The sequence below is a fragment of the Macrotis lagotis genome, chromosome 4, assembly GCF_037893015.1.
Source record: "Macrotis lagotis isolate mMagLag1 chromosome 4, bilby.v1.9.chrom.fasta, whole genome shotgun sequence".
NCBI classification, from domain to species: Eukaryota; Metazoa; Chordata; class Mammalia; order Peramelemorphia; family Peramelidae; genus Macrotis; species Macrotis lagotis.
The window spans coordinates 227,659,593-227,687,426 of record NC_133661.1 but is presented as its reverse complement, the minus strand read 5'-3'; the positions used below and the strand labels follow the sequence as shown (position 1 = coordinate 227,687,426).

The 27,834-nt window shown below is 35.6% G+C and overlaps 1 protein-coding gene across 7 annotated transcripts in view; it reads left to right on the top strand.

Annotated features, from left to right (window-relative positions):
- The window catches only part of TDP1 (tyrosyl-DNA phosphodiesterase 1), a 220,358-nt gene that overhangs the window by 111,253 nt on the left and 81,271 nt on the right, over positions 1-27,834 (top strand). Inside the window, exon 16 of one of the 7 annotated variants that reach the window (XM_074235528.1) lies at positions 8,075-17,914. The exons of the other annotated variants lie outside the window; for them this stretch is intronic. Coding sequence (XP_074091629.1) covers positions 8,075-8,297 — 223 coding nt within the window. The 3' untranslated portion in view covers positions 8,298-17,914. Of the gene's footprint in view, positions 1-8,074; positions 17,915-27,834 lie in introns of those variants that run through there. 7 annotated transcript variants of the gene reach the window in all.

The window sequence follows — 27,834 nt, the reverse complement described above, 5'->3', positions numbered from 1 at the left end:
TTCTTTATATCTTCTGTGATCATATTGATTTTCCCATTCTTATTTTTTGATTCGGGAGATTTAATTTTCCTCCTTACGTTTTTGATTGTCTCCTAATAGGCAGTTGATTCTCTAATTATTTTTTAAAAGCTTTGGTTCATTGATTTAATTTTTCTTTTAATTTCTCTCCTTTTAATGATCCTTTTTTTTTTTAGGTTTTTTTGAAGGCAAATGGGGTTAAGTGGCTTGCCCAAAACCACACAGCTAGGCAATTATTAAGTGTCTGAGGCCAGATTTGAACTCAGGTACTCCTGACTCCAGGGCCAGTGCTCTGTCCACTGTGCCACCTAGCCATCCCATCCTTTGATGATTCTTAATTTTTGTTCTGCACTTGTTTTTGATATCTCCAAATATCTCTTTTCTCTTTTTTGTAAATAAAAGAAAGATTTTATTTTATTTTTTAATCAAAGATGATAGTCTTTCTTCTTTATTCAGACTTCATAATTCTTTCTCTGGATACAGATGGTGTTCTTCATTGCAGATAGCCCAAAATTGTGCCTGATTCTTGCACTGATTAAATGAGCAAGTCCATTAAGGTTGATCATCACCTCCATGTTGGTGTTAGGGTGTTCATTGTTCTTCTGGTTCTGCTCATCTCACTTAGCATCAATTCATACAGATCCTTCCAGGCTTCCCTGAATTCCCATCCCTCCTGGTTTCTAAAAGAACAATAGTGTTCCATCACATACATGTACCACAGTTTGTCAAGCCATTCCCCAATTGAAGGACATTCACCTTATTTCCAATTCTTTGCCATCACAAACAGGGCTACTATGAATATTTTTGTACAAGTGATGTTTTTACCCATTTTCATCATTTCTTCACGGTATAGACCCAGTAGTGGTATTGCTGGGTCAAAGGGTATACACATTTTTGTTGTACTTTGGGCATAATTCCAAATTGCTCTCCAGAAAGTTTGGATTAGTTCAAAGCAACACCAACAATGCATTAACATCCCAAATTTCCCACATCCCTGCCAACATTGATCATTGTCCTTTCTGGTCATATTGGCCAGTCTGAGAGGTGTGAGGTGGTACCTGAGAGATGCTTTAATTTGCATTTCTCTATAAGTAGTGATTTAGAGCAATGTTTCATATGACTGTGGGTCACTTTGATTTCCTTGTCTATAAATTGCTTTTGCATATCCTTTGACCATTTGTCAATTGGGGAATGGTTTGGTGGGTTTTTTTTAATTGGACTCAGTTGTTTCTGTATTTTAAAAATGAGTCCCTTGTCAGAAATACTAGTAGAAATTGTTTCCCAATTTATTACATTTCTTTTGATCTTGGTTGCAGTGGTTTTGTCTGTGCAAAAGCTTTTTAATTTAATGTAATCAAAATCATCTAGTTTGTATTTAGTGCTGTTCTCCAACTCTTCCTTGGTCATAGACTTCCCTTTCCATAAATCTGACAGATAAACTATTCTTTGATCTCCTAGTTTGCTTATAATATTGTTTTTTATGTCTGAATCCTGTATCAATTTTTAATCCTATTTTGGTGTAGGGTGTGCTGCGTTGGTCTAATCTAAGTTTCTTCCATACTAATTTCCAATTTTCCCAAGAGTTTTTTTATATCAAAGAGAGAGTTTTTATCCCAGTAGCTGGACACTTTGTGTTTATCAAAGAGAAAATTACTATAATCATTTCCTGCTATTGTACCTAATCTATTCCACTGATCCATCTTTATTTTTTAGCTAATACGAGATAGTTTTGATGACTGATGCTTTCTAATTTTAAATCTGGAAGGGTTAAGTGACCTTCTTTTGTACTTTTTTTTTTCATTTACTCCATGGAAATTCTCGCCTTTTTATTTCTCCCTATGAATTTACTTACAACTTTTTCTAACTCATTAAAATAATTTTTTGGAATTTTGTTAGGCCACTAAATAAGTAGTTTAATTTTGGTAGAACTGTCATTTTCATTATATTAGCTCGACCTATCCATCAGCCGTTGATATTTGCCCAGTTATTAAAATCTGATTTTATTTGTATGAGAAGTGTTTTGTAATTGTTTTCAAAAAGTTTTTGAAGTCTGCCTTGGCACGTAGACTCCCAGGTATTTTATTTCTGGGTTATTTTGAATGGGATTTCTCTTTCTTTTTCTTTCTGCTGTATCTTGCTAGTCACATACAGAAATGTTGAAGATTTATCAGGGTTTATTTCATATCCTGCATCTTACCTAAAATTGCTAATTATTTCTTTTAGTTTTTTAGATGATTTTTTGGGATTCTCTAGGTATACCATCATGTCATCTGCAAAGAGTGAGAGTTTTGTCTTTTCCTTCCCAGTTCTAATTCCTTCAATTCCTTTTTCTTCTCTTATTCCTGGAGCTAACATTTCTAATATGATATTAAATAGTAGTGGTGATAATGGGCTTCCTTGTTTCACCCCATTCTTATTGGAAATGCCTCTAGCCTATCTGCATTGCATATGATGCTTGTTGATGGTTTCAGATAGACACTGCTTATTAGTCTAAGGAACAGTCCATTTATTCATATGCTCTCTAGTGTTTTTAGCAGAAATGGGTGCTTTATTTTGTCAGAAGCTTTTTTTAGTGTCTATTGATATCAGTTGATGTACGATAGGTTTTTTATTGATATAATTAATTATAGTAACAGTTTTCCTAATATTGAACCAGCCCTACATTCCTGAGATAAATCCTACTTGGTCATAGTGTATTATCCTAGTGATAACTTGTTGTAATTGTTTTGCTAAGATTTTATTTAAGATTTTTTGCATCTATATTTATCAGGAAGATAGGCATATAATTTTCTTTTTAACTCTTCTTGGTTTATTTATCAGTACCATATTGGTGTCATAGAAAGAGTTATGCAGAGTTCCATCTTTCCCTATTTTTCCAAAGACTTTATATAGAATTGGAACCAATTGTTCCTTAAATGTTTGGTAGAATTTACTTGTGAATCCATCTGGCCCTGGAGATTTTTTCTTAGGGAGTTCAATAATGGCTTGTTGAATTTATTTTTCTGAGATTGGATTATTTAGGTATTTAATTTCCTCTTCATTTAACCTGGGATACTTACTTTTGTAAATATTCATCTCTTTCACTTAGATTATCAAATTTATTGGCATAGAGTTGGGCAAAACAATTCAGAATTATTACTTTAATTTCCTCCTGTTTGATGGTGAGTTCACCTTTTTTCTTTTATGACATTAGCAATTTGGACCAGAGGTTTATCAATTTTATTTTTTTTTCATAAAACCCTCTTGGTTTCATTTATTAGTTCAATATTTTTCTTGCTTTCAGTTTTATTAGTTTCTCTTTTAATTTTTAGAATTTCTAATTTGGTATTTAATTGGGGGTTTTTAATTTGTTCTTTCTCTAATTTTTTAGTTGCATATTTATTTCATTGATTTCCTCTTTCTCTAATTTATTAATGTAAACATTTAAAGATATAATATATCCCCTGACAGCCGCCTTGTGTAAATCCCATAGGTATTGGTATGTTCTTTCATCATTTTAATTATCTAGGATGAAATAATTAATTCTTTCTATAATTTGTTGTTTGATCCACTCATTCTTTGAAATGAGGTTATTTAGTTTCCAATTAGTTTTGGGTCTATATCTCCCTGGCCTAATATTGCATATTATTTTTATTGCATTGTGATCTGAGAAAGATGTATTCACTATTTCTGCCTTTCTGCAATTGATCGTTAGGTTTTTATGCCTTAGTACATGGTCAGTTTTCGTGTAAGTGCCATGTACTGCAGGAAGAAAAGAGTATATTCCTTTCTATCCCCATTCAATTTTCTCCATAAGTCTATCATGTCTAAGTTTTCTAACAATCTATTTGCCTCCTTAACTTCCTTCTTGTTTATTTTATGATCAGATTTTATCTAAATGTGAGTGCAGGAGGTTGAGGTCTCCTACTAGTAGAGTTTTTCTGTCTATGTCTTCCTGTAACTCCTTCAACTTCTCCTCTAAGAATTGGGATGGTATACCATTGGATGCATACATATTTAGTTTTGAAATTATTTTATTGTTTATGGTACCTTTTAGGAGGATATAGTTTCCTTCCTAATCTCATTTAAAGATATCTATTTTTAAAGCTGCTATGTTTGAGATAAGGATTGCTACCCCTCCTTTTTTCACTTCAGCTGAGTTTTTGGTAAGCAGCATATTGTAGGATTCTGGTTTTTAATCCACTCTGCTATTTGCTTACATTTTAAGGGAGAGTTCATCCCATTCACATTCAATTACTAACTCAATTACTAAGGAATTACTAACTATTGCCCTCCATGCTATCTTCCCTTTTTTTGTGTTTTCCCCCTTTTTTTACTTTAACCATATTCCCCAGTATTTTGTTTCTGAATACCACCATCTTCGTGTGTTTGCCCTCCTTTATCCAACCCCCCCTCCTGTTTCTTCCCCCTTTCCCTTTGCCCCTTCTTCCTTCCCTTCCTTCTGTTAGTTCCCCTTTTCCTCTCCCCCCTCCCCCTTTCCCCTTTTAATACTTGAAAGCTTAGATAGGTTTCTTCACTTAAATGAGTGTGTGTGTGTATGTAAACTTTAAACCAAATCTCATAAGAACAAAATTCTGGCAGTTCTCATCTCCTCCTTTCTTCCCCTCTATTGTAATAGCTCATTTGTACCTCATAATGTAATAAAATTTACCCCATTCAGTCTCCTCCATCCTCCTATCTCCTTTCTGTCCCCCTTTTTAAGGAGCTATTGTTTTTAAATCTTTCTATCTGAGTCATAGAAAAGTCATGAGTGCCCTTCACTTCTGGCTAAGTGTATTCTAATAGTCATAATTCTTGAGAGTTATTAGAGTCTTTTTCTCATGTAGCGATATAGCCAGTTTCTTCTTATTGGGTGGCAGTTTTACCCTTTTTTTTAAATTTTTCATGTGTCTCTTGAGTCTCCTGTTTGATGTCCAATTTTTCTTAGCTCTGGTCTTTTCATGAGAAAATGTTGGAAGTCTCCCATTTCATTAAATGTTCATCTTTTCTTCTGGAAGAGAACCTCAGGTTTGCCAGATAGTGGATTTTGGGCTGCATTCCAAGTTCCTTTGCTCTTTGGAATATCTCATTCCAGTCCCATTGATCCCTGATGCAGCCATGTCCTGTGTAATCCTTACTGTGGTTCCTTGCTATTTAGATTTTTTTTCTGGCTTTTTGCAGGATTTTCTCTTTTATCTGATAGTTCTGGAATTTGGCCAGAACATTCCTTGGTGTTTTCATTTTAGGATCCGTTTCTGGAAGGAATCGATGTATTCTTTCAATAACTGTTTTGGGGGTGGCTAGGTGGCACAGTGAATAGAGCACCAGCTCTGGAGTTAGTTCAAATCTGGTCTCAGACACTTAATAATTACCTCGCCGTGTGGCCTTGGGCAAGCCACTGAACCCCATTGCCGTGCAAAAAAAAACTAAAAAAAAAACTCTTTTGCTCTTTGGCTTCATGATATTAGGGCAGTTTTCCATCACTAAATCTTATGATATTAGGTCCAGACTTTTTTTTCTCTTCATTGTTTTCAGAAAGACCAATAATTCTTAGGTTTTCTGACCTTGATTGATTCTCGAGGTTAGTGGCTTTGCTGCTGAGATATCTTACATTTTCTTCCATTTTTTCAATCTTTTTTTTTGGTTTAACAGAATTTTTATTATCTCATGAAGTCAGTAGTTTCCGATTCCATTTTTTTTAAGAGAAGAATTTTCTTCATTTATCTTTTGCAACTCCTTTTCCAATTGGTCAGTTCTATTTTTCAAGGAGTTTTCCATTTGCCTAAGTATAGTTTTCAGAGAATTGTTTTCTTTTTGCATTGCCCAATTGAGGATCTGAGGATTTTGTATTTGTCTAATTGTATTTTCCAACGATTTATTTTCTTGTTGTGTGTTGTTAATAATGTCTTGCAATGTGTTGATTTTCTTTTGAGTTTCTTTTCCCAATTTTTCCAATTTATTTTTAAACTCCTTCCCGATTTCTTCAAGGAAGTGTCTCTGGGCTGGAGACCAATTCATATTCTCCTCAAGTTATAGATCTCTCTGGGTTAGTATCTGTGCTTTCAAAGTAATTCTCAGTGGGCTCCCCTTTTGGCTGGCCTTTCTTCATTTTCTTAGGAACTTGTGTTGGGGGACATGCTGGCTCTCAGAGGTTTGCTTTTGATAACCCTAGAGGCTTTGTTCACTTGGCTTATTAACTCCAAGTGGGCAGGCCAGTAGGGGGTTTTGTTGCTTTCTCTGGTATATTTGAGGCCCTCTCCCTAAGCCTGGAGGGAGTGAGGGGCAGCAGAGTCTGAATTGTCCTTGAACAATTGTGTGTGTGTGTGTGTGTGTGTGTGTGTGTGTGTGTGTGTGTGTGTGTGTGAGAGAGAGAGAGAGAGAGAGAGAGAGAGAGAGAGAGAGGATAGTTAATCTCCCTTTCAGCTGAGGTAGTTCTGCTGCCCTCATCTGAGCCAGGGGGGTTGGAGGAGTGGTTATTCTTGTTCTGGGAAGAGGGATCTGCTAAAAGTACAGAGTTCAGGCCCTCAGCCCTGGGTTGATCTCCAGCCATGTTCTGCAACTCTGGGTGCTAGAACTTGCCCTTCTTCCCATCTGAGACTCACCAGACCTCCACTTCTCCAGCCAAAGGTTCCAATGGCTAACATTGTACCCTCTGCCTTAACCCCGCCACCACTACCCCTGCAACAGCTCCCCACTCTTGGTGCCTTGAAATAGACCTTGGGGCAGATGTTCTTCCAGCTTCTTTTTCTGAGTTTTGTCTATCAGATTTCTATTAAGAGGTTTCTTTCATGTTATTTTTGAGGGGGGAAACCAGGAGACCTTACCACTGCGCCTGTCTTCTCTCCACCATCTTGGTCAGAAGTCACTTTTCTCTTTTTGATATTGTGGTAAGCAGTATGCACTCTTCAGTATATTTCTAACATTCTAAAATCCAAGCCTTATTAAATTAGTTATTTTCACAACAGTTACCTATTAAGTAGTATTCTGAAAACAATTTACAATTTCAGAAATATTCTGAATTTATAATCTTTTTCTTTTGTGATAGCTATGGTTTCCATTTTCCTCCATACATCTGTTTATTCATATATATCATTTATTCATCACTCATTTCAAATCTATGGTTTCTGTATAGTTCAATTTTTTCTGATATCTGTTCTGATAACTGTTGGCATAGTCTTCTATTTAATTTTTTTGCAATTCCTCTATTTCCTATAGAAATTTAATTGTTCTTCAATATTTACCATTCTCTAATTTTCACTATTTCCTTTAAAATCCATTTGTTTTGGGTCATCTAGGTGACGTGGTGGATAGAGCACTGGCCCTGAAGTCAGGAGTACCTGAGTTCAAATTTGGCCTCAGACACTTAATGATCTAGCTGTGTGGCTTTGGGCAAGCCACTTAACCCCATTTGCCTTGCAAAAAAAAAAGAAAGAAAAAAATCCTTTTGTTTTTATCCTTTGTTGCTGTTTAATTTGAATTCAACTTTGCAGTAGTATTGAAACATAATTTTCAGGATTTTGCTGAGGAATGGTAAACTTTAGTCTTTCTTTTAATCTTAAATCTATAAGTATCTTTCTTTATTAAACATGTTTCCTATTGGCCACAGTGTAGGTTGTGATTTTTAATCCATTTAGTACCTGTTTTTTTTTCTCTTTTCTATGGAAATCCAATCAGCCATATTTCATGTTATTAGTTATAATTTCCTTCTCTTCCATACTTTGTTCAGTTATTTTCTATGAAGGAAATAAATCTTTATTTCACTAATAGTACCATTTTCCTCCACGTATAAGGCACACCCTTTTAAAAGAAAAATTTGGGGGTATAAAAACTGGGAGGATCTCATATACAGTGGTTGTAGATTTTTTTACTTGGCATTCCCTGCTTTTTTAAGTTTGTTTTCTTTGCACTCTGTGTTTCACATTTGTTGCTGGTATATTAGGTTACATTTTGCCACATTCTGCCTAGAAATTGCTCAGAAACGATTTTCCTATAGTGCTGAATTCAAATTCAGAGTAATCTAGTTTGTAAAAGTGAATGGAAATCATGCTGCTGAACCTCAGTTTGGTCTTCCTCCAAGTGAGAAGAGAATCCAAGACCGACTATGGGAAGAAGAAACCCGACTGAAAACACCCCAGCATAAGAAGGCCATGAGAGGCAAGTCAGTCAAATGGCCTGATGTAGAGAGGGAATTGAAGATGAAGATTGAAGAACAAAGAGCCAGTAAAATTCCTGTGTCCACAAAGATGGTTCAGCAGGAGCTAAGAAGAATTACCGATGAACAAGAAGTGACTGATTTCTAAGGACGCAATTAATGCTTCAGGTTCATGTAATGGAATGGACTAAGCATGTGTCCATGCACCAGATTTGCTCAGGGAGTGCATGTGGTCAGCCACAGACCATAGCACAGGCAGGAGAGCAGTCAGATCTTCTCCTAAGACAGGGATTCATTATCAAACATAGATGAGGAAGAGCTCATGGATGGGAGTTTTGACAGTGATGAAGAGTTTATATGAATTTTATGATGAATGAAACTTGAGTTCAGTAACTTTAGGTAATACTTTTTTTTTCCCTCAAATTTTGGGCCCCCAAATTAAGGTGTATTTTATACATGGGGATATAGGTAATCTAAACAATTTCAGGGATATACCTGAAACACTAAGCATAATTTCTCTATTTTAAGCCATGTTAGTGCTCGAGAAATTAAACAAAAACGAGCATATTTTCTATAGTTCCTTTCACTTAGAGATAATCTGTAGTGATATAGAAATAGCAAAAAAAACCTTTTGAATTAATTTAGTTATTTCCAAACCAAAGGCCACCTGCTTTGTTTCCTGTATTTTGTTGCCACACACACACGTGTGCACACGGTTTCTCAGAATGTTAAACAGGGGGCCTGCTAGGTGGCGCAGTGGATAGAACACTGGCCTGGGAGTCAGGAGTACCTGAGTTCAGATATGGCTTTAGACACTTAATAATTACCTAGCTGTGTGTGGCCTTGGGCAAGCCACTTAACCCCATTTGCCTTGCAAAAAAAAAAAAAAACAACCTAAAAAAAAGAATATTAAACTGGACTTGAAAGTAATTTGGTTTCTGGCCTGATTGGCTAAAGGAATGTTTGTGCTATTGACATGAGAAATCCTAAGAGGTCATCACTTGTGTGGTGATGATGATAGGATTGATTCTGTATATGTTGACTTTGAAGAGTTTCCATGCCTACCAAGTGGGATAAGTAATATATTCTATCATTATGAAGTAGAGAAGAGTGTTTTTAAATAGCTATTTCTGAACATTATATGCAGTGTACTTTTCCCTTTGGAAGTCAATGAATGTTTTCTAAATAATGCTTGTATTGCTTTCAGGATGTTTGGAAGGCCTTGAAGAAAATTGCTTTCAGAGTTAATTCATGTGTGACACCATAAATTCTGTTTTCTTGATGATCTCCCCGTGTTTTCAGAAAGTAGAATTATCCATTTGCTTACTTTCATTATTCCCTCTGCTTATAATCAGCAGAAACCTCATTCTAAAGAAAATGTCTTGCTCCACATTAAGATATGTGACATCCTCTCCACATTTTGCAAAAGATACCTGGATTCTTTTTTTGAAGGGTCAAGATGTTCTCATATTCCTGATGAAATGAATTTTGAAAATACATATTCAGGGAATTGTTTTCTTTTTTTGACATTTTTATAAGCCCATTTCAAACAAGATTGGAGGGAAATTGAAGTGTTTGCAATTGAAACTGTGAGGAGGGAAAAAAAAATTCCCTTAAAATGACAATGGCAAATTGTGTTGTGTTTCTCACACTTTCACCTCCCCCCTTGCCCATAAATCATAGTTCTGTTCTGAGAACATGTCAGGTAATGAGTGAGGGAACCAGATAATCCCTGATCATATAATCAATAAATATTAATAAATAAGCATTTATTAAGCATCTGCTATGGACCTGCCACTATGGGATTCCCATCAACCTTAAAATTACCTAACTGTATCTCCCCTGTCCTGCTGCTAGTCTGCCTCCCAAAGTGCTCTTTCCCATGATCACCCATGATCATTTAGGTTCTCCATGCATCGGTTTCCTCATCTGCAAAATGAGATAATAGCACTGCCATTACCTTTCTTAGGTAATTGTATCAGAGAAGCATTTATTTACAATGCTTTTTAAATCTCAGCTATTCTTATTCTTACCACTACTAATAATGACTACTTTAATATCTTACTGTATATGATCCTCTTTCCTTATCGCCAGAAAGCAGAAAGTAGAGGAGATTAGCTTCCAATGGAGTTTGATTTTTTTTTAACTACCATTTCTTTACAAATAATAAAGTAATCTTAAGTACTTCAGGTCAGGAATAAAAATCTCAGGACAGTATTAACCTTGATGTTGTTTTTGATTCCATTCCATCCTCTTAAATAAAATAGATGTCATTTCTCCCTCTCTCAGCCCCCTAATTTCCTTTTCCAAAAAGGATTAATTAAGCTTGGGTCATGAATTTCCGTGTATCAGCTATTTACTTATAATTGAAACATGATTATTCTGTCTAGATTGCAGTGATTTATATAGTTACATAGTATCATTGAGCTGTTCAAAGTTCTGTACTATAGCTCAACTTTGAGGGAAATATTTTCTTTGGTTAATAGCATTTCCTATTCATTTTCTTTCAGTAATCTTGAATTTCTAACCAGCAATAGTTGTAGACATCACTCTCTCCTAATTTTTACATCTTTGAGTTTTTCTGTTTATTCTTATATTTTCCTTTTATATGGAATTTTATAATTTCAGAACACTTTCTCCTTTGTTATTTCATTCAAGGCTGATAATTTTATGGGGATGGGTAGTTGCAAATTTTATCTCTATCTATAGATGAGGACATTGAAACCTAAGAGATGATGTTAGAAAAGTCCAGAAATACTCAGTTGATAAGTGAGTGAGGCAAGATCTTAATCCTAAGACTGTTCTTTTTCTCTGTTTTCTTGCTTATTAAGATTATGTCAGGGAAGCTAGGTGGCCCAGTGGACAGAATACCTTTCCTGGAGTCAGGAGGACCTGAATTTAAATCTGGCCTCATACACTTCATTGCCTAGCTGTGTGTCCTTGGTTAAGTCATTTAACCCCCATTGCCTTAAATAAAATAAAATTTAATAAAAAACAAACAAAAAAAAGATCATGTCACAAATATTTTTATTTATTTATTTATTTATTTGTTTATTTATTAGGTTTTTTTCAAGGCAAATGGGGTTAAGTGGCTTGCCCAAGGCCACACGGCTAGGTAATTATTAAGTGTCTGGGGCCGGATTTGAACCCAGGTACTCCTGACTCCAGGAAAGGTATTCTATCCACTGTGCCACCTAGCTGCCCCTATTTATTTTCTTTCTTACCATTAAATAATTGGCTATTTGTTTTCAGGCTCACCTTTTCAGATATTGCATCTTTTCACTACTCCATTAATAAAATGGAGTAATAATAAAAAGGATTAATCAAATGAGGGTGATGCATAAGTGACTCGCCCAGGGTCATTCAGTTAGTTAGTGTCTGAGACTAAATTTGAACTCCTGAAGAAATGAACTCATTTCTGATTCTTAGTTCAGTGTTCTGTTAAATGTTCCCCTAACAACCCCATATCACCATCATTGATCTTCAAGAATGAAAGATGAACAACAGCTACTTACTTGTCTGACAGCATTATCTATCCTTGAAGGCCTCCACAGGCATTTTTTTAGATTTTCCTTCCTGAAAAACACGTGGTTTTAGACATTGTAAACCCAAAGAATAATTTAGTAATTTATCATTTGAGTAACATGCAGTTGAAAATTGGATCTTGAAATTCTCCTGGTGTCTGAGTAATTTTGCATTTTCTCTTTTAGTTCTAATCCAGGGGCCCCAGAGGATTGTGTCATCTAATGTATTTAGAATAGTAAAAATGGTGTAGGACTCAAACTCAATATATAATCCTGGTTTTCATACTTTATAAGTTTACCAAGAGAATTAGTGTCTCAGCTTCACCTGCCTCATCTGTAACTTGGGAATATTAATTTCTGACCTGAAGGGTTGTTAAGAAAATGAAAAGAGAAAGCTCTTCCTTCAACTAAAGATTTTTATTTCACTCTGGCCAGAAAACACTCCTATCCTACTAGTACCTAAAACTCAGTATTTTGAGAAAAGGAATTTCTCCCCAGTAATCTCCTGTTCATTTTTTTAAATTTATTGATTTAGTATTTTATTTTCCCTGGTCACCTGTAAAACCAATTTTTAAATTCATTTTTCAAACTCTGATTTCCAAATTCTTTCCCTTCCTCTAGTCCCCCCACCACATTAACAAAGCAAGCAATTTGATATAGGTTATAAATGTGTAGTCATGCAAAAAATTTCCATAGTAGTCATATGAAAGAAAACAGAACCCCCCCCCAAAAAAAGAAAAAAGTTTTAAAAAATTATGTTTCAATCTGAGTTCAGATACCAACTGATACAGATATCTTTTTTTCTGGGGATGCATAGAATTCATCATAAATCTTTCATTTGTCTTGAGTCACTTTATGCTGAGAATAGCTAAGTCATTGTTTACTGTTCTTTTTGAATTCTTTTTTTTTCTAATAAAGCCATTTCCTTATCATTCAACCCTAAGAGTAGCTTTGATTCCTCTAGTTATTCTTTATTTTCTTATTCACTTAGTCAGTAGTTGACACTTATCCCTCATGTTCCGCAACCAATATCCATGCAATTAGACTTTGTCTTGTAAACCAACCTCTTTATTTTATAGACGATAAAGACTGACCAGTGTCATGTAAGCTGCAGTTCAACACAGAATTCATTTATAAAAATAACACAACCGCGATAGGGGTTTGGGGAGATTTTTTTTTTAATTTTTGCAAGGCAAATGGGGTTAAGTGGCTTGCCCAAGGCCACACAGCTAGGTAATTATTAAGTGTCTGAGACCAGATTTGAACCCAGGTACTCCTGACTCCAGGGCCAGTGCTTTATCTACTGCACCACCTAGCCACTCCAATAGCACCTGTGTCTACTTTTTTTTTTTTAGGTTTTTGCAACGCAAACGGGGTTAAGTGACTTGCCCAAGGCCACACAGCTAGGTTATTATTAAGTGTCTGAGACTGGATTTGAACCTAGGTACTCTTGTCGCCAGGGCTGGTGCTTTATCCACTACGCCACCTTTGGGGCGTAAAATCTCCTTTGGGAAGATTTTCAATAAGACTTTGTCTTTTCTATAAAATATAAAATGTGTAGTATAGTTAATATGTTGGTGTCTAATTTCCTTATTAGACACTAAACTGATTAAGGATGAAGATTGTGTTTAATTCTTTGTGCAACACTTTCTCTGAGGTTACCGTCCCACCCTCAGCTCAAACTGCCAAAGTTCCTCCTCAGAGAATGGTTGACTCTTCCTTTCAGACTTAGATGTAACCCTGGGTGGTTTCTAGTATTATTGTTCATGAATCCCAGTCTGGTGTGCTTTCCTTTCATCATTAATTACCAGTTAGCTAGCCAGATTTCATTAGATTTTTAAATGGTTTATTTACTAAGATGTCGTAATAAAAACATTTTGTACAGAAGCACCCTTCCCAAAATTCTGTTATGCACTCACATCTTGTACACACTAGGTCCCTGGGGAGAGTGGATTCAAACTAAAACCATCTGTTGCAAAAGAAATTTACAGCGCCTAATTGGAATTACATTTCTTTTTTCCTGGAGTCCTCAAATCCTCCCAAGGTGGAGCTTTCTTCTTGTCTGAAACTATCCCTGACATGACTAAAGAAGTCATGCTCCCTAGAGCTAGCTCCCTTCACTCTACCTATTTTGTCTTTGGCATCTGATGCTGATGTTATCATTGTTGTTCCATAGGAACAGCTACTGACAACAAGGCAAAGTCAAACCTCTCTTTCAGAGTTCACAGAATCTTTCATCTTTTGATGTTCCTTTGTAAACAGGTTATGAGAAGGTGATATGCAAAATCTTTGTGCTTCACTACTTGGCTTGCTGGCTGCTATTTGAAATGTCAAATTCCAAATTGGCTTTCTGTTTATATAAAGCTTCAATGGACATGACTTATTTTCTTCAACCATCCACAAGTTAATTCCTGTGCGGTGTACTTTGAATTTGTAATTGTTTTATACCTGTGATTGATTCAATGTTTCAACCTTGTACATACCTAGTTAGTCTCTTAGATTGATTCTGTAATTCAATAAAAGAAGCATTCTTCCCTAATAAAGGCATCATCAGTGTGGGGGGCAGAACATCTTCTTGAACATTAATTAGGATAGAGGACTGAGAGAACACCCCTTGTTCATAGAGAGCTTGGTATCTAGGTTGCAGAGTGGATGGAGTGCTGGATCTGGAGTTGGGAAGACTTAGCTTCATTAGTTCAACTTCATCCTGTGTGATCCTGGGAAAATTCACTGAACCCTGTTTGCTTCAGTTTCCTTACTTGTAAAATAAGGTGGAGAAGGAAATGACAAACCACTCATGTCTCCGCCAAGAAGATCCCAAATTGGGGTCACAAAGAATCAGAAATGACTGAAAGGCACTGAACAACATAATGAAGTAGCATGTTAACTTTGTCTATGATAAACTCTCAGTAAATGTCTTGAATGATTAATGTTTATGAAGAAGATTTATGTTTTCCTTTTTAAAAAGAAGAAAAGATTTAAGATAGAAACAAAGGTAGTAAAAACATTAAAAGAAACAGAAGGAAATCTTGCCCAGGGATATTTTGGAAAGTGGAAGAATATGACTTATTGGAGAAAGAGAAGGACCAGTGATTGAACAGCTGGAGTTGAATGAGTGATATGAAGCATCTCCTGGTGAGTGGAAGACTGGATCCCTTCAGGAAGAAGCAGTTGCCTGCATCCCAAGCAGTGATGATATATGGATCCTTTGGTAATTTTTTTTTTAGATTTTTGCAAGGCAATAGGGTTAAGTGATTTGCCCAAGATCACACAGATAGATAGGTAATTATTAAGTACCCAAGGATAGATTTGAACTCAGGTCCTCCTGAACTCCAGGGCCTGTGCCACCTAGCTACCCCCAATCCTTTTGTATTCTTAGGAAAGAAATCACTGAGTAAAAATCAGGCAAGAAAGAGATGAGCAGAGTTGCTTTTTGGTGATCTGTCTTGAGGAAGAAGGGTTAGAATTTTCCTTCTTGGTCACATTAGGATAAAGCTCAGTTGATGAATGCAAGTTACTGAAAAACAGACTTAAACATGGTGTAAAGAAAGCAGTGAATTTTCTTCTACCAAAGGTTTTTTAAATCAGGACTGAGTGTTTGGGGTGGCTAGGTGGCTCAGTGGATAGAGCACCAGCCCTGAAGTCAGGAGGACCTGAGTTCAAATCCGACCTCAGACACTTAATAATCACCTAGCTCTGTGGCCTTTGGCAAGCCACTTAACTCCATTTGGAGAAGCTTTTCTTGTTTGATTATGAATTTGACTTGATGACTTTTGAGGTTCCTTCCTATTCTGAAATCCTATGATTATGCAACCAGTAAAATGCTATTTTTGAAAGGCATTAAAATATTAGGTCCTTGAGGTCAGGGACTGTATCTTAGCTTTTTGCATGTTTCTCTGTAGTGACTTAAACAAAATGAAAGTTTAATTTACTTCAGTTCATCAAATATATATTAAACACTTGCTGTTTACTATATACTGTTAGACACTGGGCAAGACAAAAAATTTATTATCTCTAATAATTGTTTGTCTTCATATAGTGTTTTAAGATTTGCAAAGTGCTTTTCGAATAATATCTCATTTTATCTTCATAACGACCCTGGGAATTACTTGCTATTTATTATTCCATTTTTCCAAACGAAGAAACAAAATTGGGAGAAGTTAAATGATTTGCTCAGTCAGTAAGTGTACAGTCAATAATTGATTTTAACTCTGGTCTTCCTGATTCCAAATTCAGCCACTGTATTCTCTTAATTCTTAGAATGAGATATTAGAAGTTTGTTAGTTTAGCTATCCAACTATATAGTTAACAACTAGCTCAGTTTTTCCTTTTAACCCTTTGGAATATAAAAAGAGTATTCAGCTCCAGGCAGAATAATTCTTGGCAAAGAGGACTCTCTAATAGAAACCATTTGACCAGATTTAGGTAGTGCCTCTTTCTTGCTAACAAAGAAAAACTTTGTTTTAAAGGTGATTTGTTCCTCAAAGAGAGATATTAGCCTGTTTTCCAAACTAGGTCTGAGAGCTTCAGATGCAAAGTGGAAAGTTTCTTCTACTTCTGATAAGCTGAAGAGGCCCAGGGCTTAGCAAAAAAGGAACAGAATTGTAAACTTACAGTGACGAAAAGATATATAACGACTCAGGTCTTCTGCAAAACCTTACTTTTGATCCTCTCTTCACCAAGGGAACCAAAAGGTTTGACTCTTCTTTCTACTAGCAAGATAATCATCTTGTTGGCAACAGAATACCCATGGGCTCTTCTTATCCATTTCTATCCTCTTCAGGAAACCTCCTTCATGTTATATACTTAAGAGTTACTATAAGGATTATATTAACTTAAGTTGATAGAAATCTCTTGATATTGTATTAGTTTTAACTGAGCTAATAATTTCCCCAGAAAATCCACATGCTTCCTTATTCCAAAAAAAAGTCTCTATGAAGCAAATTTTTCTATTTTTCAACCTACCAAATGTCCCAATAGCTATTACCAAGAAAGAACATTGGTCCTTAATAGATTCTTAGTATAGAAAAGTAGGCAGTCGTTTTCATTGTCTTTCTGGAAGTCCATATGTTCCTTTGATTGTAACAGATAACTTGATCCTGATGAGCCATGTGAAAAAATAATACAAAATTTTATTTACTGCCTGACTAAGATGTGAGTTTCAATTTATGTTTAAGACAGGAAAATGTATTTATGATTAGGAGAGAACGGGGGAAGCTCCCAGAACTAGTCCTCAATGAACTAAATGTTAAAAGGCTGAGAAGAATTTCAACAAGTCATCTTTAGGGAGAAAAGCAGGGCAGTCCTGGTAGGGCAGGTGACTTGAGCAAAACTGATGTTGCAAATGTATTTATGTTGGGCAAGGCAAGGACTGACGGGCAAATGAATATATGATCCTAGTGAGGCGGAAGCAAATGATATTTTCACTGAATCTCAGTTTCTCTTACTCATAGACCTCCTTTTTATTATTATTTTCCCCTACCTATATGAAAAAACAAGTTTCAGCATTTACTTCTAAAACTTTGAGTTCCCTTTCTCCCACCCCACTCCCCCAATGGAGAAAGAAAGTTACTTGTTGTAGGTTAAAAAATATGTAGTCATGGAAAACATTACTATAAGGCATGTTGTAAAAGTAAACATAACCCCCCCCCAAAAAAAAGAAATTTTAAGCAAAATTAAGTGGGGGTAAAAGTATGCTTCAATATCCAGACACCATCAACTCTGTCTTTGGGATGGATAGTATTCTTTATCATAAATCCTTCAGAGTTCTCTTGAGTCACAGGTAGATCATTCACAGCTGATCATCCTGTAATATTGCATCTACTTGTTTTAAGTTTTTTATTGAGAACATCCTGTTCATTTCCTACAACAGAACAGTATTTCATCTCAATCACATAACATAGTTTATTCTTTTATTCTCAAACACTGGGCATCACCTCAATCTCCAGTTCCCTACCACCAGAAGAGCTGCTATAAATATCCTTATACACATGGATTCTTCCCATATTTCATCTCTTCTGAAATATAGTTCTAACAGTGGCATTGTTAGGCCAAAGGGTAAATATGGTTTTATGACCCTTTGATCTTAGTTCCAAATTGCTCTACATAATTATTGAATCATTTCACAACTCTTCCTGTCTATCAATGTCTCACTTTCCGTGCATTCCTTCCAACATTTATCATTTTTCTCCTCCTATCCTATTAGCCAGTCCAGTTGGTATAAGGTAGTACCTCAGAACTGTTCCATCCCACATTTCTCCTATCATTAGTGAGTTGGGATATTTTTTAAAAATTTAATAGATTACATTGATAACCTCATCTGAAAACTGTTCATATGTCTTGATCATTTATCAGTACTTATTTTTTAGAAATTTGAGTCAGTACCCTATATTTGAGAAATAGGTCTTTATCAGAGAAACTTGTTTCAATATTTTTTCCACAGGTGCTGTTGCTAGCTGCATTTCCCTCCATCCTGTTCCCCTCCCCCATTTATTCTGTTCTCTCTTTTCTCCCTGTCCCTCCTCAAAAGTGTATTGCATTTGACTACCCTCTCCCACAATTTTCCTTCCCTTGTGTCACCTACAACCTCCCTCTCTTTCCCTGTCCCCCTGTCCCCTTTTACTCATCTCTCTCCTCTCCTATTGCCCTCTAGGGTAAGATAGATTTTTATACCCATTTGAGTGTATATGTTATTCCCTCTCTGAGCAAATTCCAATGAGAGTGAAGGCTCCCTCACTCTTCCTCACTCCCCGCCCTTTGACTTCATTGCAAAAACTTTTCCTTGCCTCTTATGTGAAATAATTTATCCCATTCTACCTCTCCTTTCCCTTTTTCTCAGTTCATTCCTTTCTCCCCCATTAATTCCATCTTTTTAATATATTATAACTTCAGATTTAACTCTCACCTGTGCCTTGTCTATATCTGCTCCTTATACCCTAATAAATGAGAAAGTTCATATGAGTTAATAGTATTATTTTCCATACAGAAATATTAGCAGTTCAGCATCATTAAGTCCCTTATGGTTGGCCTTTTTAGTTTAACTTTTTAATGTTTCACTTGAGTCTTGTTTTTAAAGATCAAATTTTCTGTTCAGCTCTGAGGGTTTCATCAGAAAAGTAGGATGTTCAGTTCTGGTTGTAATTCAAGCTCTTTGGCCTTCTGGAATATCATATTCCAAGCCCTATGATCCTTTAATTCAGTAGCTGCTAAATCTTGTGTTATCCTGATTGTAACACCATGATATTTGAATTTTTTTCTTTGTGGCTTCTTGCAATATTTTCTCCTTGACTTTGGAATTCTAAAATTTGGCCATAATATTCCTTACAGTTTTCATTTTGGGATATCTTTTAAGAGATGATTGATGGATTCTTTTGATTTTCATTTTACTCTCTGCTACCAGGTTATCAGGGCAGTTTTCTTGGATAACTTCTTGAAAAATGAAGTCTAGGGTTTTTTTTTTTTTTAGTCATGACTTTCAGGTAGTACAATAATTTTTAAATTATCTCTCCTGGAGCTGTTACTCAGGTCAGTTGATTTTCCAGTAAAATATTTCACATTTTCTTCTAGTTTTTCATTATTTTTTTTTGCTTTATTGTTTCTTGATTTCTCACATGGTCATCAAGTTCCCTTAGCTCCATTTTATATTTTAAGGAATTATTTTCTTCAGAGAGCTTTTATATCTCCATTTCTATCTGTCCAATCTGCTTTTTAAGGCTTTCTTCTCCTCATTGGCCTTTTGGACTACTTTTTCCATTTGACCTAAATTGATTTTGAAGATGTTAATTTCTTCAGTATTTTTTGGTATCTCCTTTACCAAGCTGCCAACTTGGTTTTCATGATTTTCCATATCACTCTCATTTCACTCTACACTTTTTCCTCTACTTCTCTCACTTGTTTGTCAAAATCTTTTTTGAGCTCTTCTTAACCTGAGACCAGTTCATATTTTTCCTACAGTTTTTGAATGCAGAAGCTTTGGCTTTGTTTTCTTCTTCTGAGTGTGTATTTTTATCCTCCATAAGGGCCAAAGTAATTGTCTATGGACATTTATTTTCTGTTGTTTCCATACCCAGATATTTGATTTTAAATCTTTGTTACTGTGGGTTCTCTACTTCCAGGGTGGAAGAAGCACTGTCCCAAGATTTTGAGGGTTTTTTGCAGCTATTTTCAGGGACATTTCCAAGAACCTGCAAGTTTTCACTTCCTCCAAGGTCTTATGAGAGTCTGACTGCTCTCCTGGCCTATTTTTTTTCTTTTCTATTTTACTGTTTTCTGATATCCTTTCCCTTTAGCTCTTTTCAAGTCAAAAGTAAAACGTTCTTTCCTCCTTCCCCTTCTAAGTACTCCCCTCTGTCTTGGAGCTGTGAGGAGGCTCCCTGCTGTGCTCTAGGGAGTGAGCTCTGTTGTGCTTCTGCTCTTTTTCCTTAGACTAGGGTCTCAGACTGTGACCTGGATCTGAGTATCAGCATAGGAACAGAGTCCTATCTCATGAATAATAAATAATAATAATAATAAAGAGACCTCTGCAGTCACACTTCCCCCCCCCCCCCAGGACTCCCCTCATGGGGTGAGCACTCTGAAGCAACTACAGGTGGCTCCCTGCTGGATGTTTCCCAAACCTGTTCCTGGTCCCCTGTGCTGAGGCTTGCACTGCACTGGACTGGACTGGACTCCGTCTCATTCTAGTGTAGCAGAGTTTTCCTACTGGCCTTCCCAGTTGTTCTTGGCATTCCTTGGGCTTAGTGGTATGGAAACTACCACCACCACTGCCATAGACCCAGGAGCCCTTTGGTCTTCCTGGGTGGGTTTGCTCTGGTGTGACCCAGGCTGCACTAGAGGCCCTTTCTAACCCCTATAGAACAAACTCTTCCCTCATATCTTCCAAGTTGTCATGGACTGAAAAATTGTTTCACTCAAGTCTTTTTCATGAGTTCTCTGACTAGAATTTGGTTAGAGTCATTATTTAAAGGTATTTGGAGTGGTTTGGAGAGCTCAGGGAGTCCCTGCTCTTACTCTGCCATTTAACCTCCTCTTTCTAAGACTGCCTAATTCACTTTCTTACAACTCTTTATTAGCAAGCATTTTGGTAGAATGACATATAATTATCTTCATTGGCCTCCTAATAGAGATATACTATGATTTAACTAAGCAACAGTGAGATTCTAGATAAGACAGTTCAAAATGAAATCACCATGTATGTTATTTTGGTAGCTAAAGAAAAAGGCTGGATAATCATAGTTGTAGTCACAAGAGACAGTTAATGTAATCATCGGTTCAATTCAAAACTTGCTGGCATTAGACAGTATATATTGTCTAGCCAAGGTGCACACAATCGACAGAACATAAGTTTGTAAGATCTTGCAATAAATGTGATATTTTAGTTTGAACTTAACAGAAAATGTACTTGACTGGTATTTTCCTTTTGTTATCTGGCTCTTTTTAATGGAAAGATATTTATGGTTTTCATAAGGCTTTTTTCCCCTTCCATCTGTTTTGATCCTGCAATGAAATCATCTTGTCTTTGCCGACAGTCTGTTGTTATGGAAATTACTGGAATATAACAAATATAGTTCTTAAATTTTACCACAAGACCAAACAGGCAAAGATGAGCTCTGTGGAGAACAAGCCTTGGTTCAGATGATAGTGACTAGAATAATTGGCAATCCAAATGAGGACAGTTTTGAAAACTGTGCATTGTGGGTGGGCAGAAGCAAAGCTTCTTGTAAGCTAATATTTAAACAAGCTATTAGGGTTGCCAAGCAACCAGCAGAAGGTACCCAGCAGGAGGAGAAGAATGAGCAGAAGTTTGGATACTGTCACAGAAGGCTGGACAAGAGATACCTTTTGGCCATGGAATAGCCAAGGATTTGTTTGTTTATTTGTGGTTTATTTGAGTGACCTGAGAAAAATGTTCTCTCTATTTTTTTTTCTTTTCTAGCTCTTTTCAAGTCAAAAGTAAAATGTTCTTTCCTCCTTCCTATTCTAAGTTTCATTGTGTAAATCAAATTGATCTATAACCATCTTCTTGATCATCATCTTGCAAGTTTATTAGTCCAGAGTCAGAGGCTGATGGCCCTCATTGGAATGTCCCAGACACATTTCTCACTGTCTCCTGGCTGCCAGAGACTGATTTCAGAACTCCAGTAGATATTCATCTCTAAACAAAAAGCTCCCCAATGAAAGTTTGAAAGGAGCCCTTGATACATTTTTATATGTCATGCTTATAGTTTATATTTTGTTCCATGATGCTTCCCTCCCCTTTTTTTTACTTAGCCTCTACTTTCTACTCTGCCACAGATTTTCATTTGAATTAATCTAGCTGATTGCCTGTGCAATACTGTAGTCTTCAGTTCAGAAGAACAATCTTGATGATGGTTATATTGAAGGTGGATGTATATAGTCTGAGACCTGCAGTAGCTTTATTGTTTCCTCCTACATCATAGAAGTTTATCTTTTTTTTTGTCCTTTGGATTCCACTATAGTCTGATAGCATGGCATGATGAAAGAAGTTTTTAAAAGAAGGAATGGCTAAAAATGATAGGATTATATGGGTTTATAGAAATCTATGAACCCATATAATCCTATCATTTTTCACCATTCCTTTTTTAAAAACTTTTGAGTTCCTGATTCTCCTCCTCTTCTTTCACCCCTAGACAAGGCAAACAATGTGATAACGATTGTACATGTTAAGTCATGCAAAACATTTCCAGATTAATCATATCACAAAAGAAAACATATACATAAAGACAGTTAAAAAATATACTTCAGTCTGCATTCAGATCATCAGTTCTCTCTGGTGGTGGATAGCATTTTTCATCATGGGTCTTTGGAAGTATCTTGTATCACTGTTTTCTTCAGAGTAGCGAAGTCTTTCACAGGTCATCATCGTTGTCATCTTGATATTACTCTGTGCAATGTTCTCCTTGTTCTGCTCACTTCACTTTGCATCAGTTCATATAAGAATTCCCGGGGTTTTTTCTGAAAAACTCCTGCTCATCATTTCATATAGAGCACTAGAACTCTCCCACAATCATATACTACAACTTGTTCAGTCATTCCCCTGTTGGTGGGATCATCCCTTTGATTTCCAATTCTTATCTACCAAGAAAATCGCTGCTATGATTATTTGTGTACACATAGGTCCTTTCCCCTTTGCTTTGATCTCTTTGGGAACACAGACCTAGTTATAGCTTAGTTGGGTCGAAGTATATGCAATTTTATATCCCTTTGGGCCTAGTTCCAAATTGTTGTCTAGAATGTTTGAACAAGTTCACAACTACACCATCAGTGCATTAGTTTCCCTATTTTTCCACCTCCTCTCCCATGCTGAATTTCCCTCCCCTCTCTTCCCTTCCAATAATAACCTCCCTTTTGTATACCTATAAGTTCTTCAGAATCTTAGGTCCTGCCTTTTATGAAGTGAAGACTTTTCAAATTGTTTTTAGCTCAAATCATCTCCTTTCTTCAAAATTGTATTGTATTTGATACCATGATTTAAAGCCTAATTGTCCTTATAGGCTTTTATTAGAGGATTCCTTAATAAGTAGGCTTATTAAATTCTTGTTGAAAGATTGAATGTGTTCAATAACTGCCCCTCCTAGGTTCACAACAAATGCTTTTTGATCCATTCTTTTTTTATTTTTTTTAAAATTTTACAATTTTTCCTCGATCTCATGTCCTTTGCCCCCACTTCCCACAGAAGGCAGTCTGATAGTCTTTACGTTATTTCCATGCTATTGATGCTATTTCCATGCTATTTCCATTTCATTTGATCCATTCTTCTACCACACGGGGAGCTATTTCATACACTTCTGTTTTTCCCGTAGTTACTCCTATCATGGTGCTAGGCAAACATGCAGATGTTTATGAACCCTACTTGATTGTGTAGTATAACATTGTGTACCATCAGCTTCAAGACTTTTTCTACAGGTTCCATTTACATTTTTGAGATATAGATAGATAGATAGATAGATAGATAGATAGATAGATATGTTATTCCTTTGACACTGCTTTGTAGAGAACTTTGTTCACTACTGGGATTTCCCCACTTTCTTATAGAAGAGATATATTTGAGGTTGTTTTAATGCTTCTTTAAAGTGTGTCTATGAATTAGAAATTGAGGGGATGCCCATCATTTGGGGAATGGCTAAACAAGTTGTAGTATATGAATATAATGGAATACAGTTTCACCATGAGAAATGATGAGCAGGTGGATTTCAGAAAAACCTGGAACAGCTTACATGAACTGAAGCTGAAGGGAAGTAAGCAGAACAAGAGAACATTTACACAGTAATAGCATGTTGTGTTGATCAACTATGACAGACTTAGCTCTTCTCAGAAATACATTCTCAGTGATCAACAACAATTCCAAAAGACTTGTGAAGAAAAATGCCATTCACGTCCAGAGAAAGAACTGTGGAAACCAAATGCAGATCAAAGTATAATGTTTTTACTTTTTTTGATTGTTTTTTTTGTATTTTTTCCTTTCTTGTGTTTTTTCCCCTTTTGTTCTAATTTTCTTTCATAACATGACTAATATAGAAATATATTTAATATAATTGTACTTGTGTAACATATCAGATTACTTTCTGTTTTGGGAGCAAAGGGAGAGAGGAGAAAAAATTGGAAATAAATTTTTTTAAATGACTTGAAAACTCATATGTAATTTAAAAAGTACAGTACTAGTAAGTGGGGAAAAAAACCACAAAATAAAATGTGTCTTTGGTTTTTCACATATATGTCCACAATAGTATTTCCCATAGATTCTGCTCTATTTGTGCCAGGTGCTAGGGATGCAAAATGAAGTATTAATCTCTTAAGTGGAATAAGAAAAACATAGAATTTGGATTCAGGTTCAGTGGACCTGGATCAGAAGGCCTAGATGCAACTTTAGCTTCTTCATATATGTGATACTTTGAGTAAATCACTTGACTTTTCTATACCATAGTTTCTTTTTTTGTAAAATGAAATAGTTGGATTGGATGGCCTCTAAGGTATTCTGTGGCATAGTCCCTCTTCCCTTAGACACTAATGATCTATATTCTAGAATCTCTGGATTCAATTCCAGCTCTGATACATATATAATATATATATATATATATATATATATATATATATATATATACTGTTTGACTCCAAGCAAATTACTTAAACCATTATTACTCTTTGAGCATCAGTTACTTCATCTATATAATGAGGATTATAGTACTTAAACAGTTGGCAGTCCTGGTGTAAGTCTGTTAATTAGAAAAAAGAAATAGAGGTGATAAAACCAGAGTACTGTATTATAAAAATGCTCGTTTTGTTCCATGAACTGAAAATAAAATAAATTTGTTTTTAAAAAAATAATTTTATGGGGCAGCTAGGTGGCACAGCGGATAGAGCACCAGCCCTGAAGTCAGGAGTACCTGAGTTCAAATCTGGCCTCAGACACCTAATAATTACCTAGCTGTGTGGCCTTGGGCAAGCCACTTAACCCTATTGCCTTGCACAAAAAACTAAACAATAATTTTAATAGGTTTAAATTGGGTCATGGGTTAGTTTGAAGTTCAGTTTGTTAATGAAGAAATTATTTTATAAACCTAAGGGCACTTAGAAATGAGTTATTATTTTAATATCTGGATGGATTCATGAGCTCATCAGTGTGGGCACAACCTCTGCTGGTACAGATTATAACCTATCTTTTCCATATTATCCTTTAAGTTTATAACTCTCCCATAGAGAATCAATTTAATATACAGAAGACATTCCTTTTTTAAAAATAATAATTATTATTATTATTAGATGGGCAATGATAGCTAGTGCATAATGCTTTATAAATAAGTCATTTGATCTTTCATCTTCTGCATGAGTTAAAAACTATTATCTCCATTTTATAGTTGAGGAAACTGAGTCAAGCAAATAGACAAATGCCATTATTCACATGCTAGTAAGTGAGGCAGGATTTGAACTCAAGACTTCTTGACTCTAAACCCATTGCTCTATCCACTGTCATTTAGAGTACAGCATATGCACAAATAATTGTGATGCAAGTTAGGATAGTGGTATTAGAGAATCCTTGTAAGACTTCATTTTTTTTGTATTCTTTTTTTTTCATCCATATGAACATGGATATTTTTCAAATTATAATTTTCACCCATTTCCAAGTTAAAAAAATTCCCTTCCACCCTCATGTCCCACCCACCCTCCCCTCAGCAGGGAATAGTCTGGTAAGCATTTTACATACACATTTTGTTAAACATGTTTACAAATTAGTAAATTTCAACATGAGGAATTGAGATTAAAGGAAAGAGATACATAATAGATGATTTTTTTAAAGTGTTCATCAGATTTCAGAAGGGTTGTTTTTGGGGGGGGGTTTGTATTTTGTTTTGTTTTTCTTCCTTTGGATATTGATAATATAGTTCAAAGTCAGTCAGATACTGTTGTCCTAGCTCTCTGGACTGCCAAGAGAAGTTGCTTCAATCAAGGTTGTTCACTCACAATGTTGTTTTTTAATGTGTACATTTTTCTCTTGGCTCTACTCCCTTCGGTCAGCATCAGATCCTTTAATGAGTCCATGCTTCTCTAGAGTCTGACCATTTATGGTTCCTTTTAGAACTATAACATTCCATGATATTCATCTGCTATAAGTTGTTTAACCATTCCCCAATTGATGGGCATTCCCTCAACTTCTAATTCTTTGCCACTACAAAAAGGGCTGCTATGAATATTTTGGAACATGTGGGACTTTTCCCATTTTTTTTATAGTTTCTTCTAGATATAGACCAAAATTGGAATTTTTGGGTCAAAGGGTATGATCAGTTTTATTGCTCTTTGAGCATAGTTCCATATTGTTCTCCAGAAGGGTTGGATCCATTCACAACTCTACCAGCAATGCATCAATGTCCCAATCTTCCCACAACCTCTCCAACATTGAGCATCTTCCATTTTTCTCATCTGGGCTAATCTAATAGGTGTGAGATATACCTCATTGTTGTTTTCATTTGCATTTCTCTAATCAATAGTGATTTGGAGCATTTTTTCATAGGAATTTATATGACTTCAATTTCTTCATTTGAAAACTGTCTGTTCGTATCCTTTGACCATTTATCAATTGGGGAATGACTTGTGTTCTTATAAATTTGATGCTTATTTTCTACATATTTTAGAAATGAGACCTTTATCAGAACTCCTGGCTGTGAAGATTTTTTTCCCAGCTTTCTTCTTTCCTTCTAATTTTGGCAGAATTAATTTTTATTAATGTAAAAAAAAATTTAATTTAATTAGTCAAAATCATTTATTTTGCAGTTTATAATGTGCTCTAATTCTTGTTTGGTCAGAAATTTATCCCCTTTCTATATATCAGATAGAGTATTTTATTTTTGGTCTATTAATTTATCTGTAGTATTGCTCTTTATAATCTAAATCCTGTACCCATTTTGACCTTATTTTGGTATAGCGAGTGAGTTATGGATCAGTGACCAGTTTTTGCCATACTGTTTTTCAGTCTTCCCAACAATTTTTGTCAGTTGTGAGTTCTTATCCCAGAAGCTAATGTCTTTGGGTTTGTCAAATTGTAGATTGCTGTTGTCATTTACTGCAGTTTCTTTTGAATCTATCCTAATCCACTAATCCATTACTCTATTTCTTAACCAGTAAGTACCAGGCAGTTTTGATGACTGCTGCTTTATAGTAGAGTTTTGGATCTGGTAGAGTTAGACTACCTTCCTTTATATTTTTTTTTTCATCAGTTCCCTTGCTATTCTTCCCCTTTTGTTATTCCAGATGAATTTTGTTATTATTTTTTTTCTAGCTTGGTAAAGTAATTATTTGGTAGTTTGATAAGGCACTGAATAAGTCATTTAATTTGGGTAGAATTCTCATTTTTATTATATTAGCTCCACCTAACCATGAGCATTTGATATTTTTCCAATTATTTAGATCTGACTATAGTTGGTTGAGGAGTCCTTTATAATTCTACTCATACAGTTTCTGGGTTTGCCTTAGGAGGTAGATTCCCAAGTATTTAATATTATCTATAATTATTTTAAATGGAATTTCCCTTTCTATCTCTTGCTCTTAGGCTTTGTTGTTCATATATATAGAAATGCTGATGATTTATGTGGGTTTATTTTGTAAGACTTCATGAAGGAGGTGCCACTTCATATGGACCTTGTGGAAAGG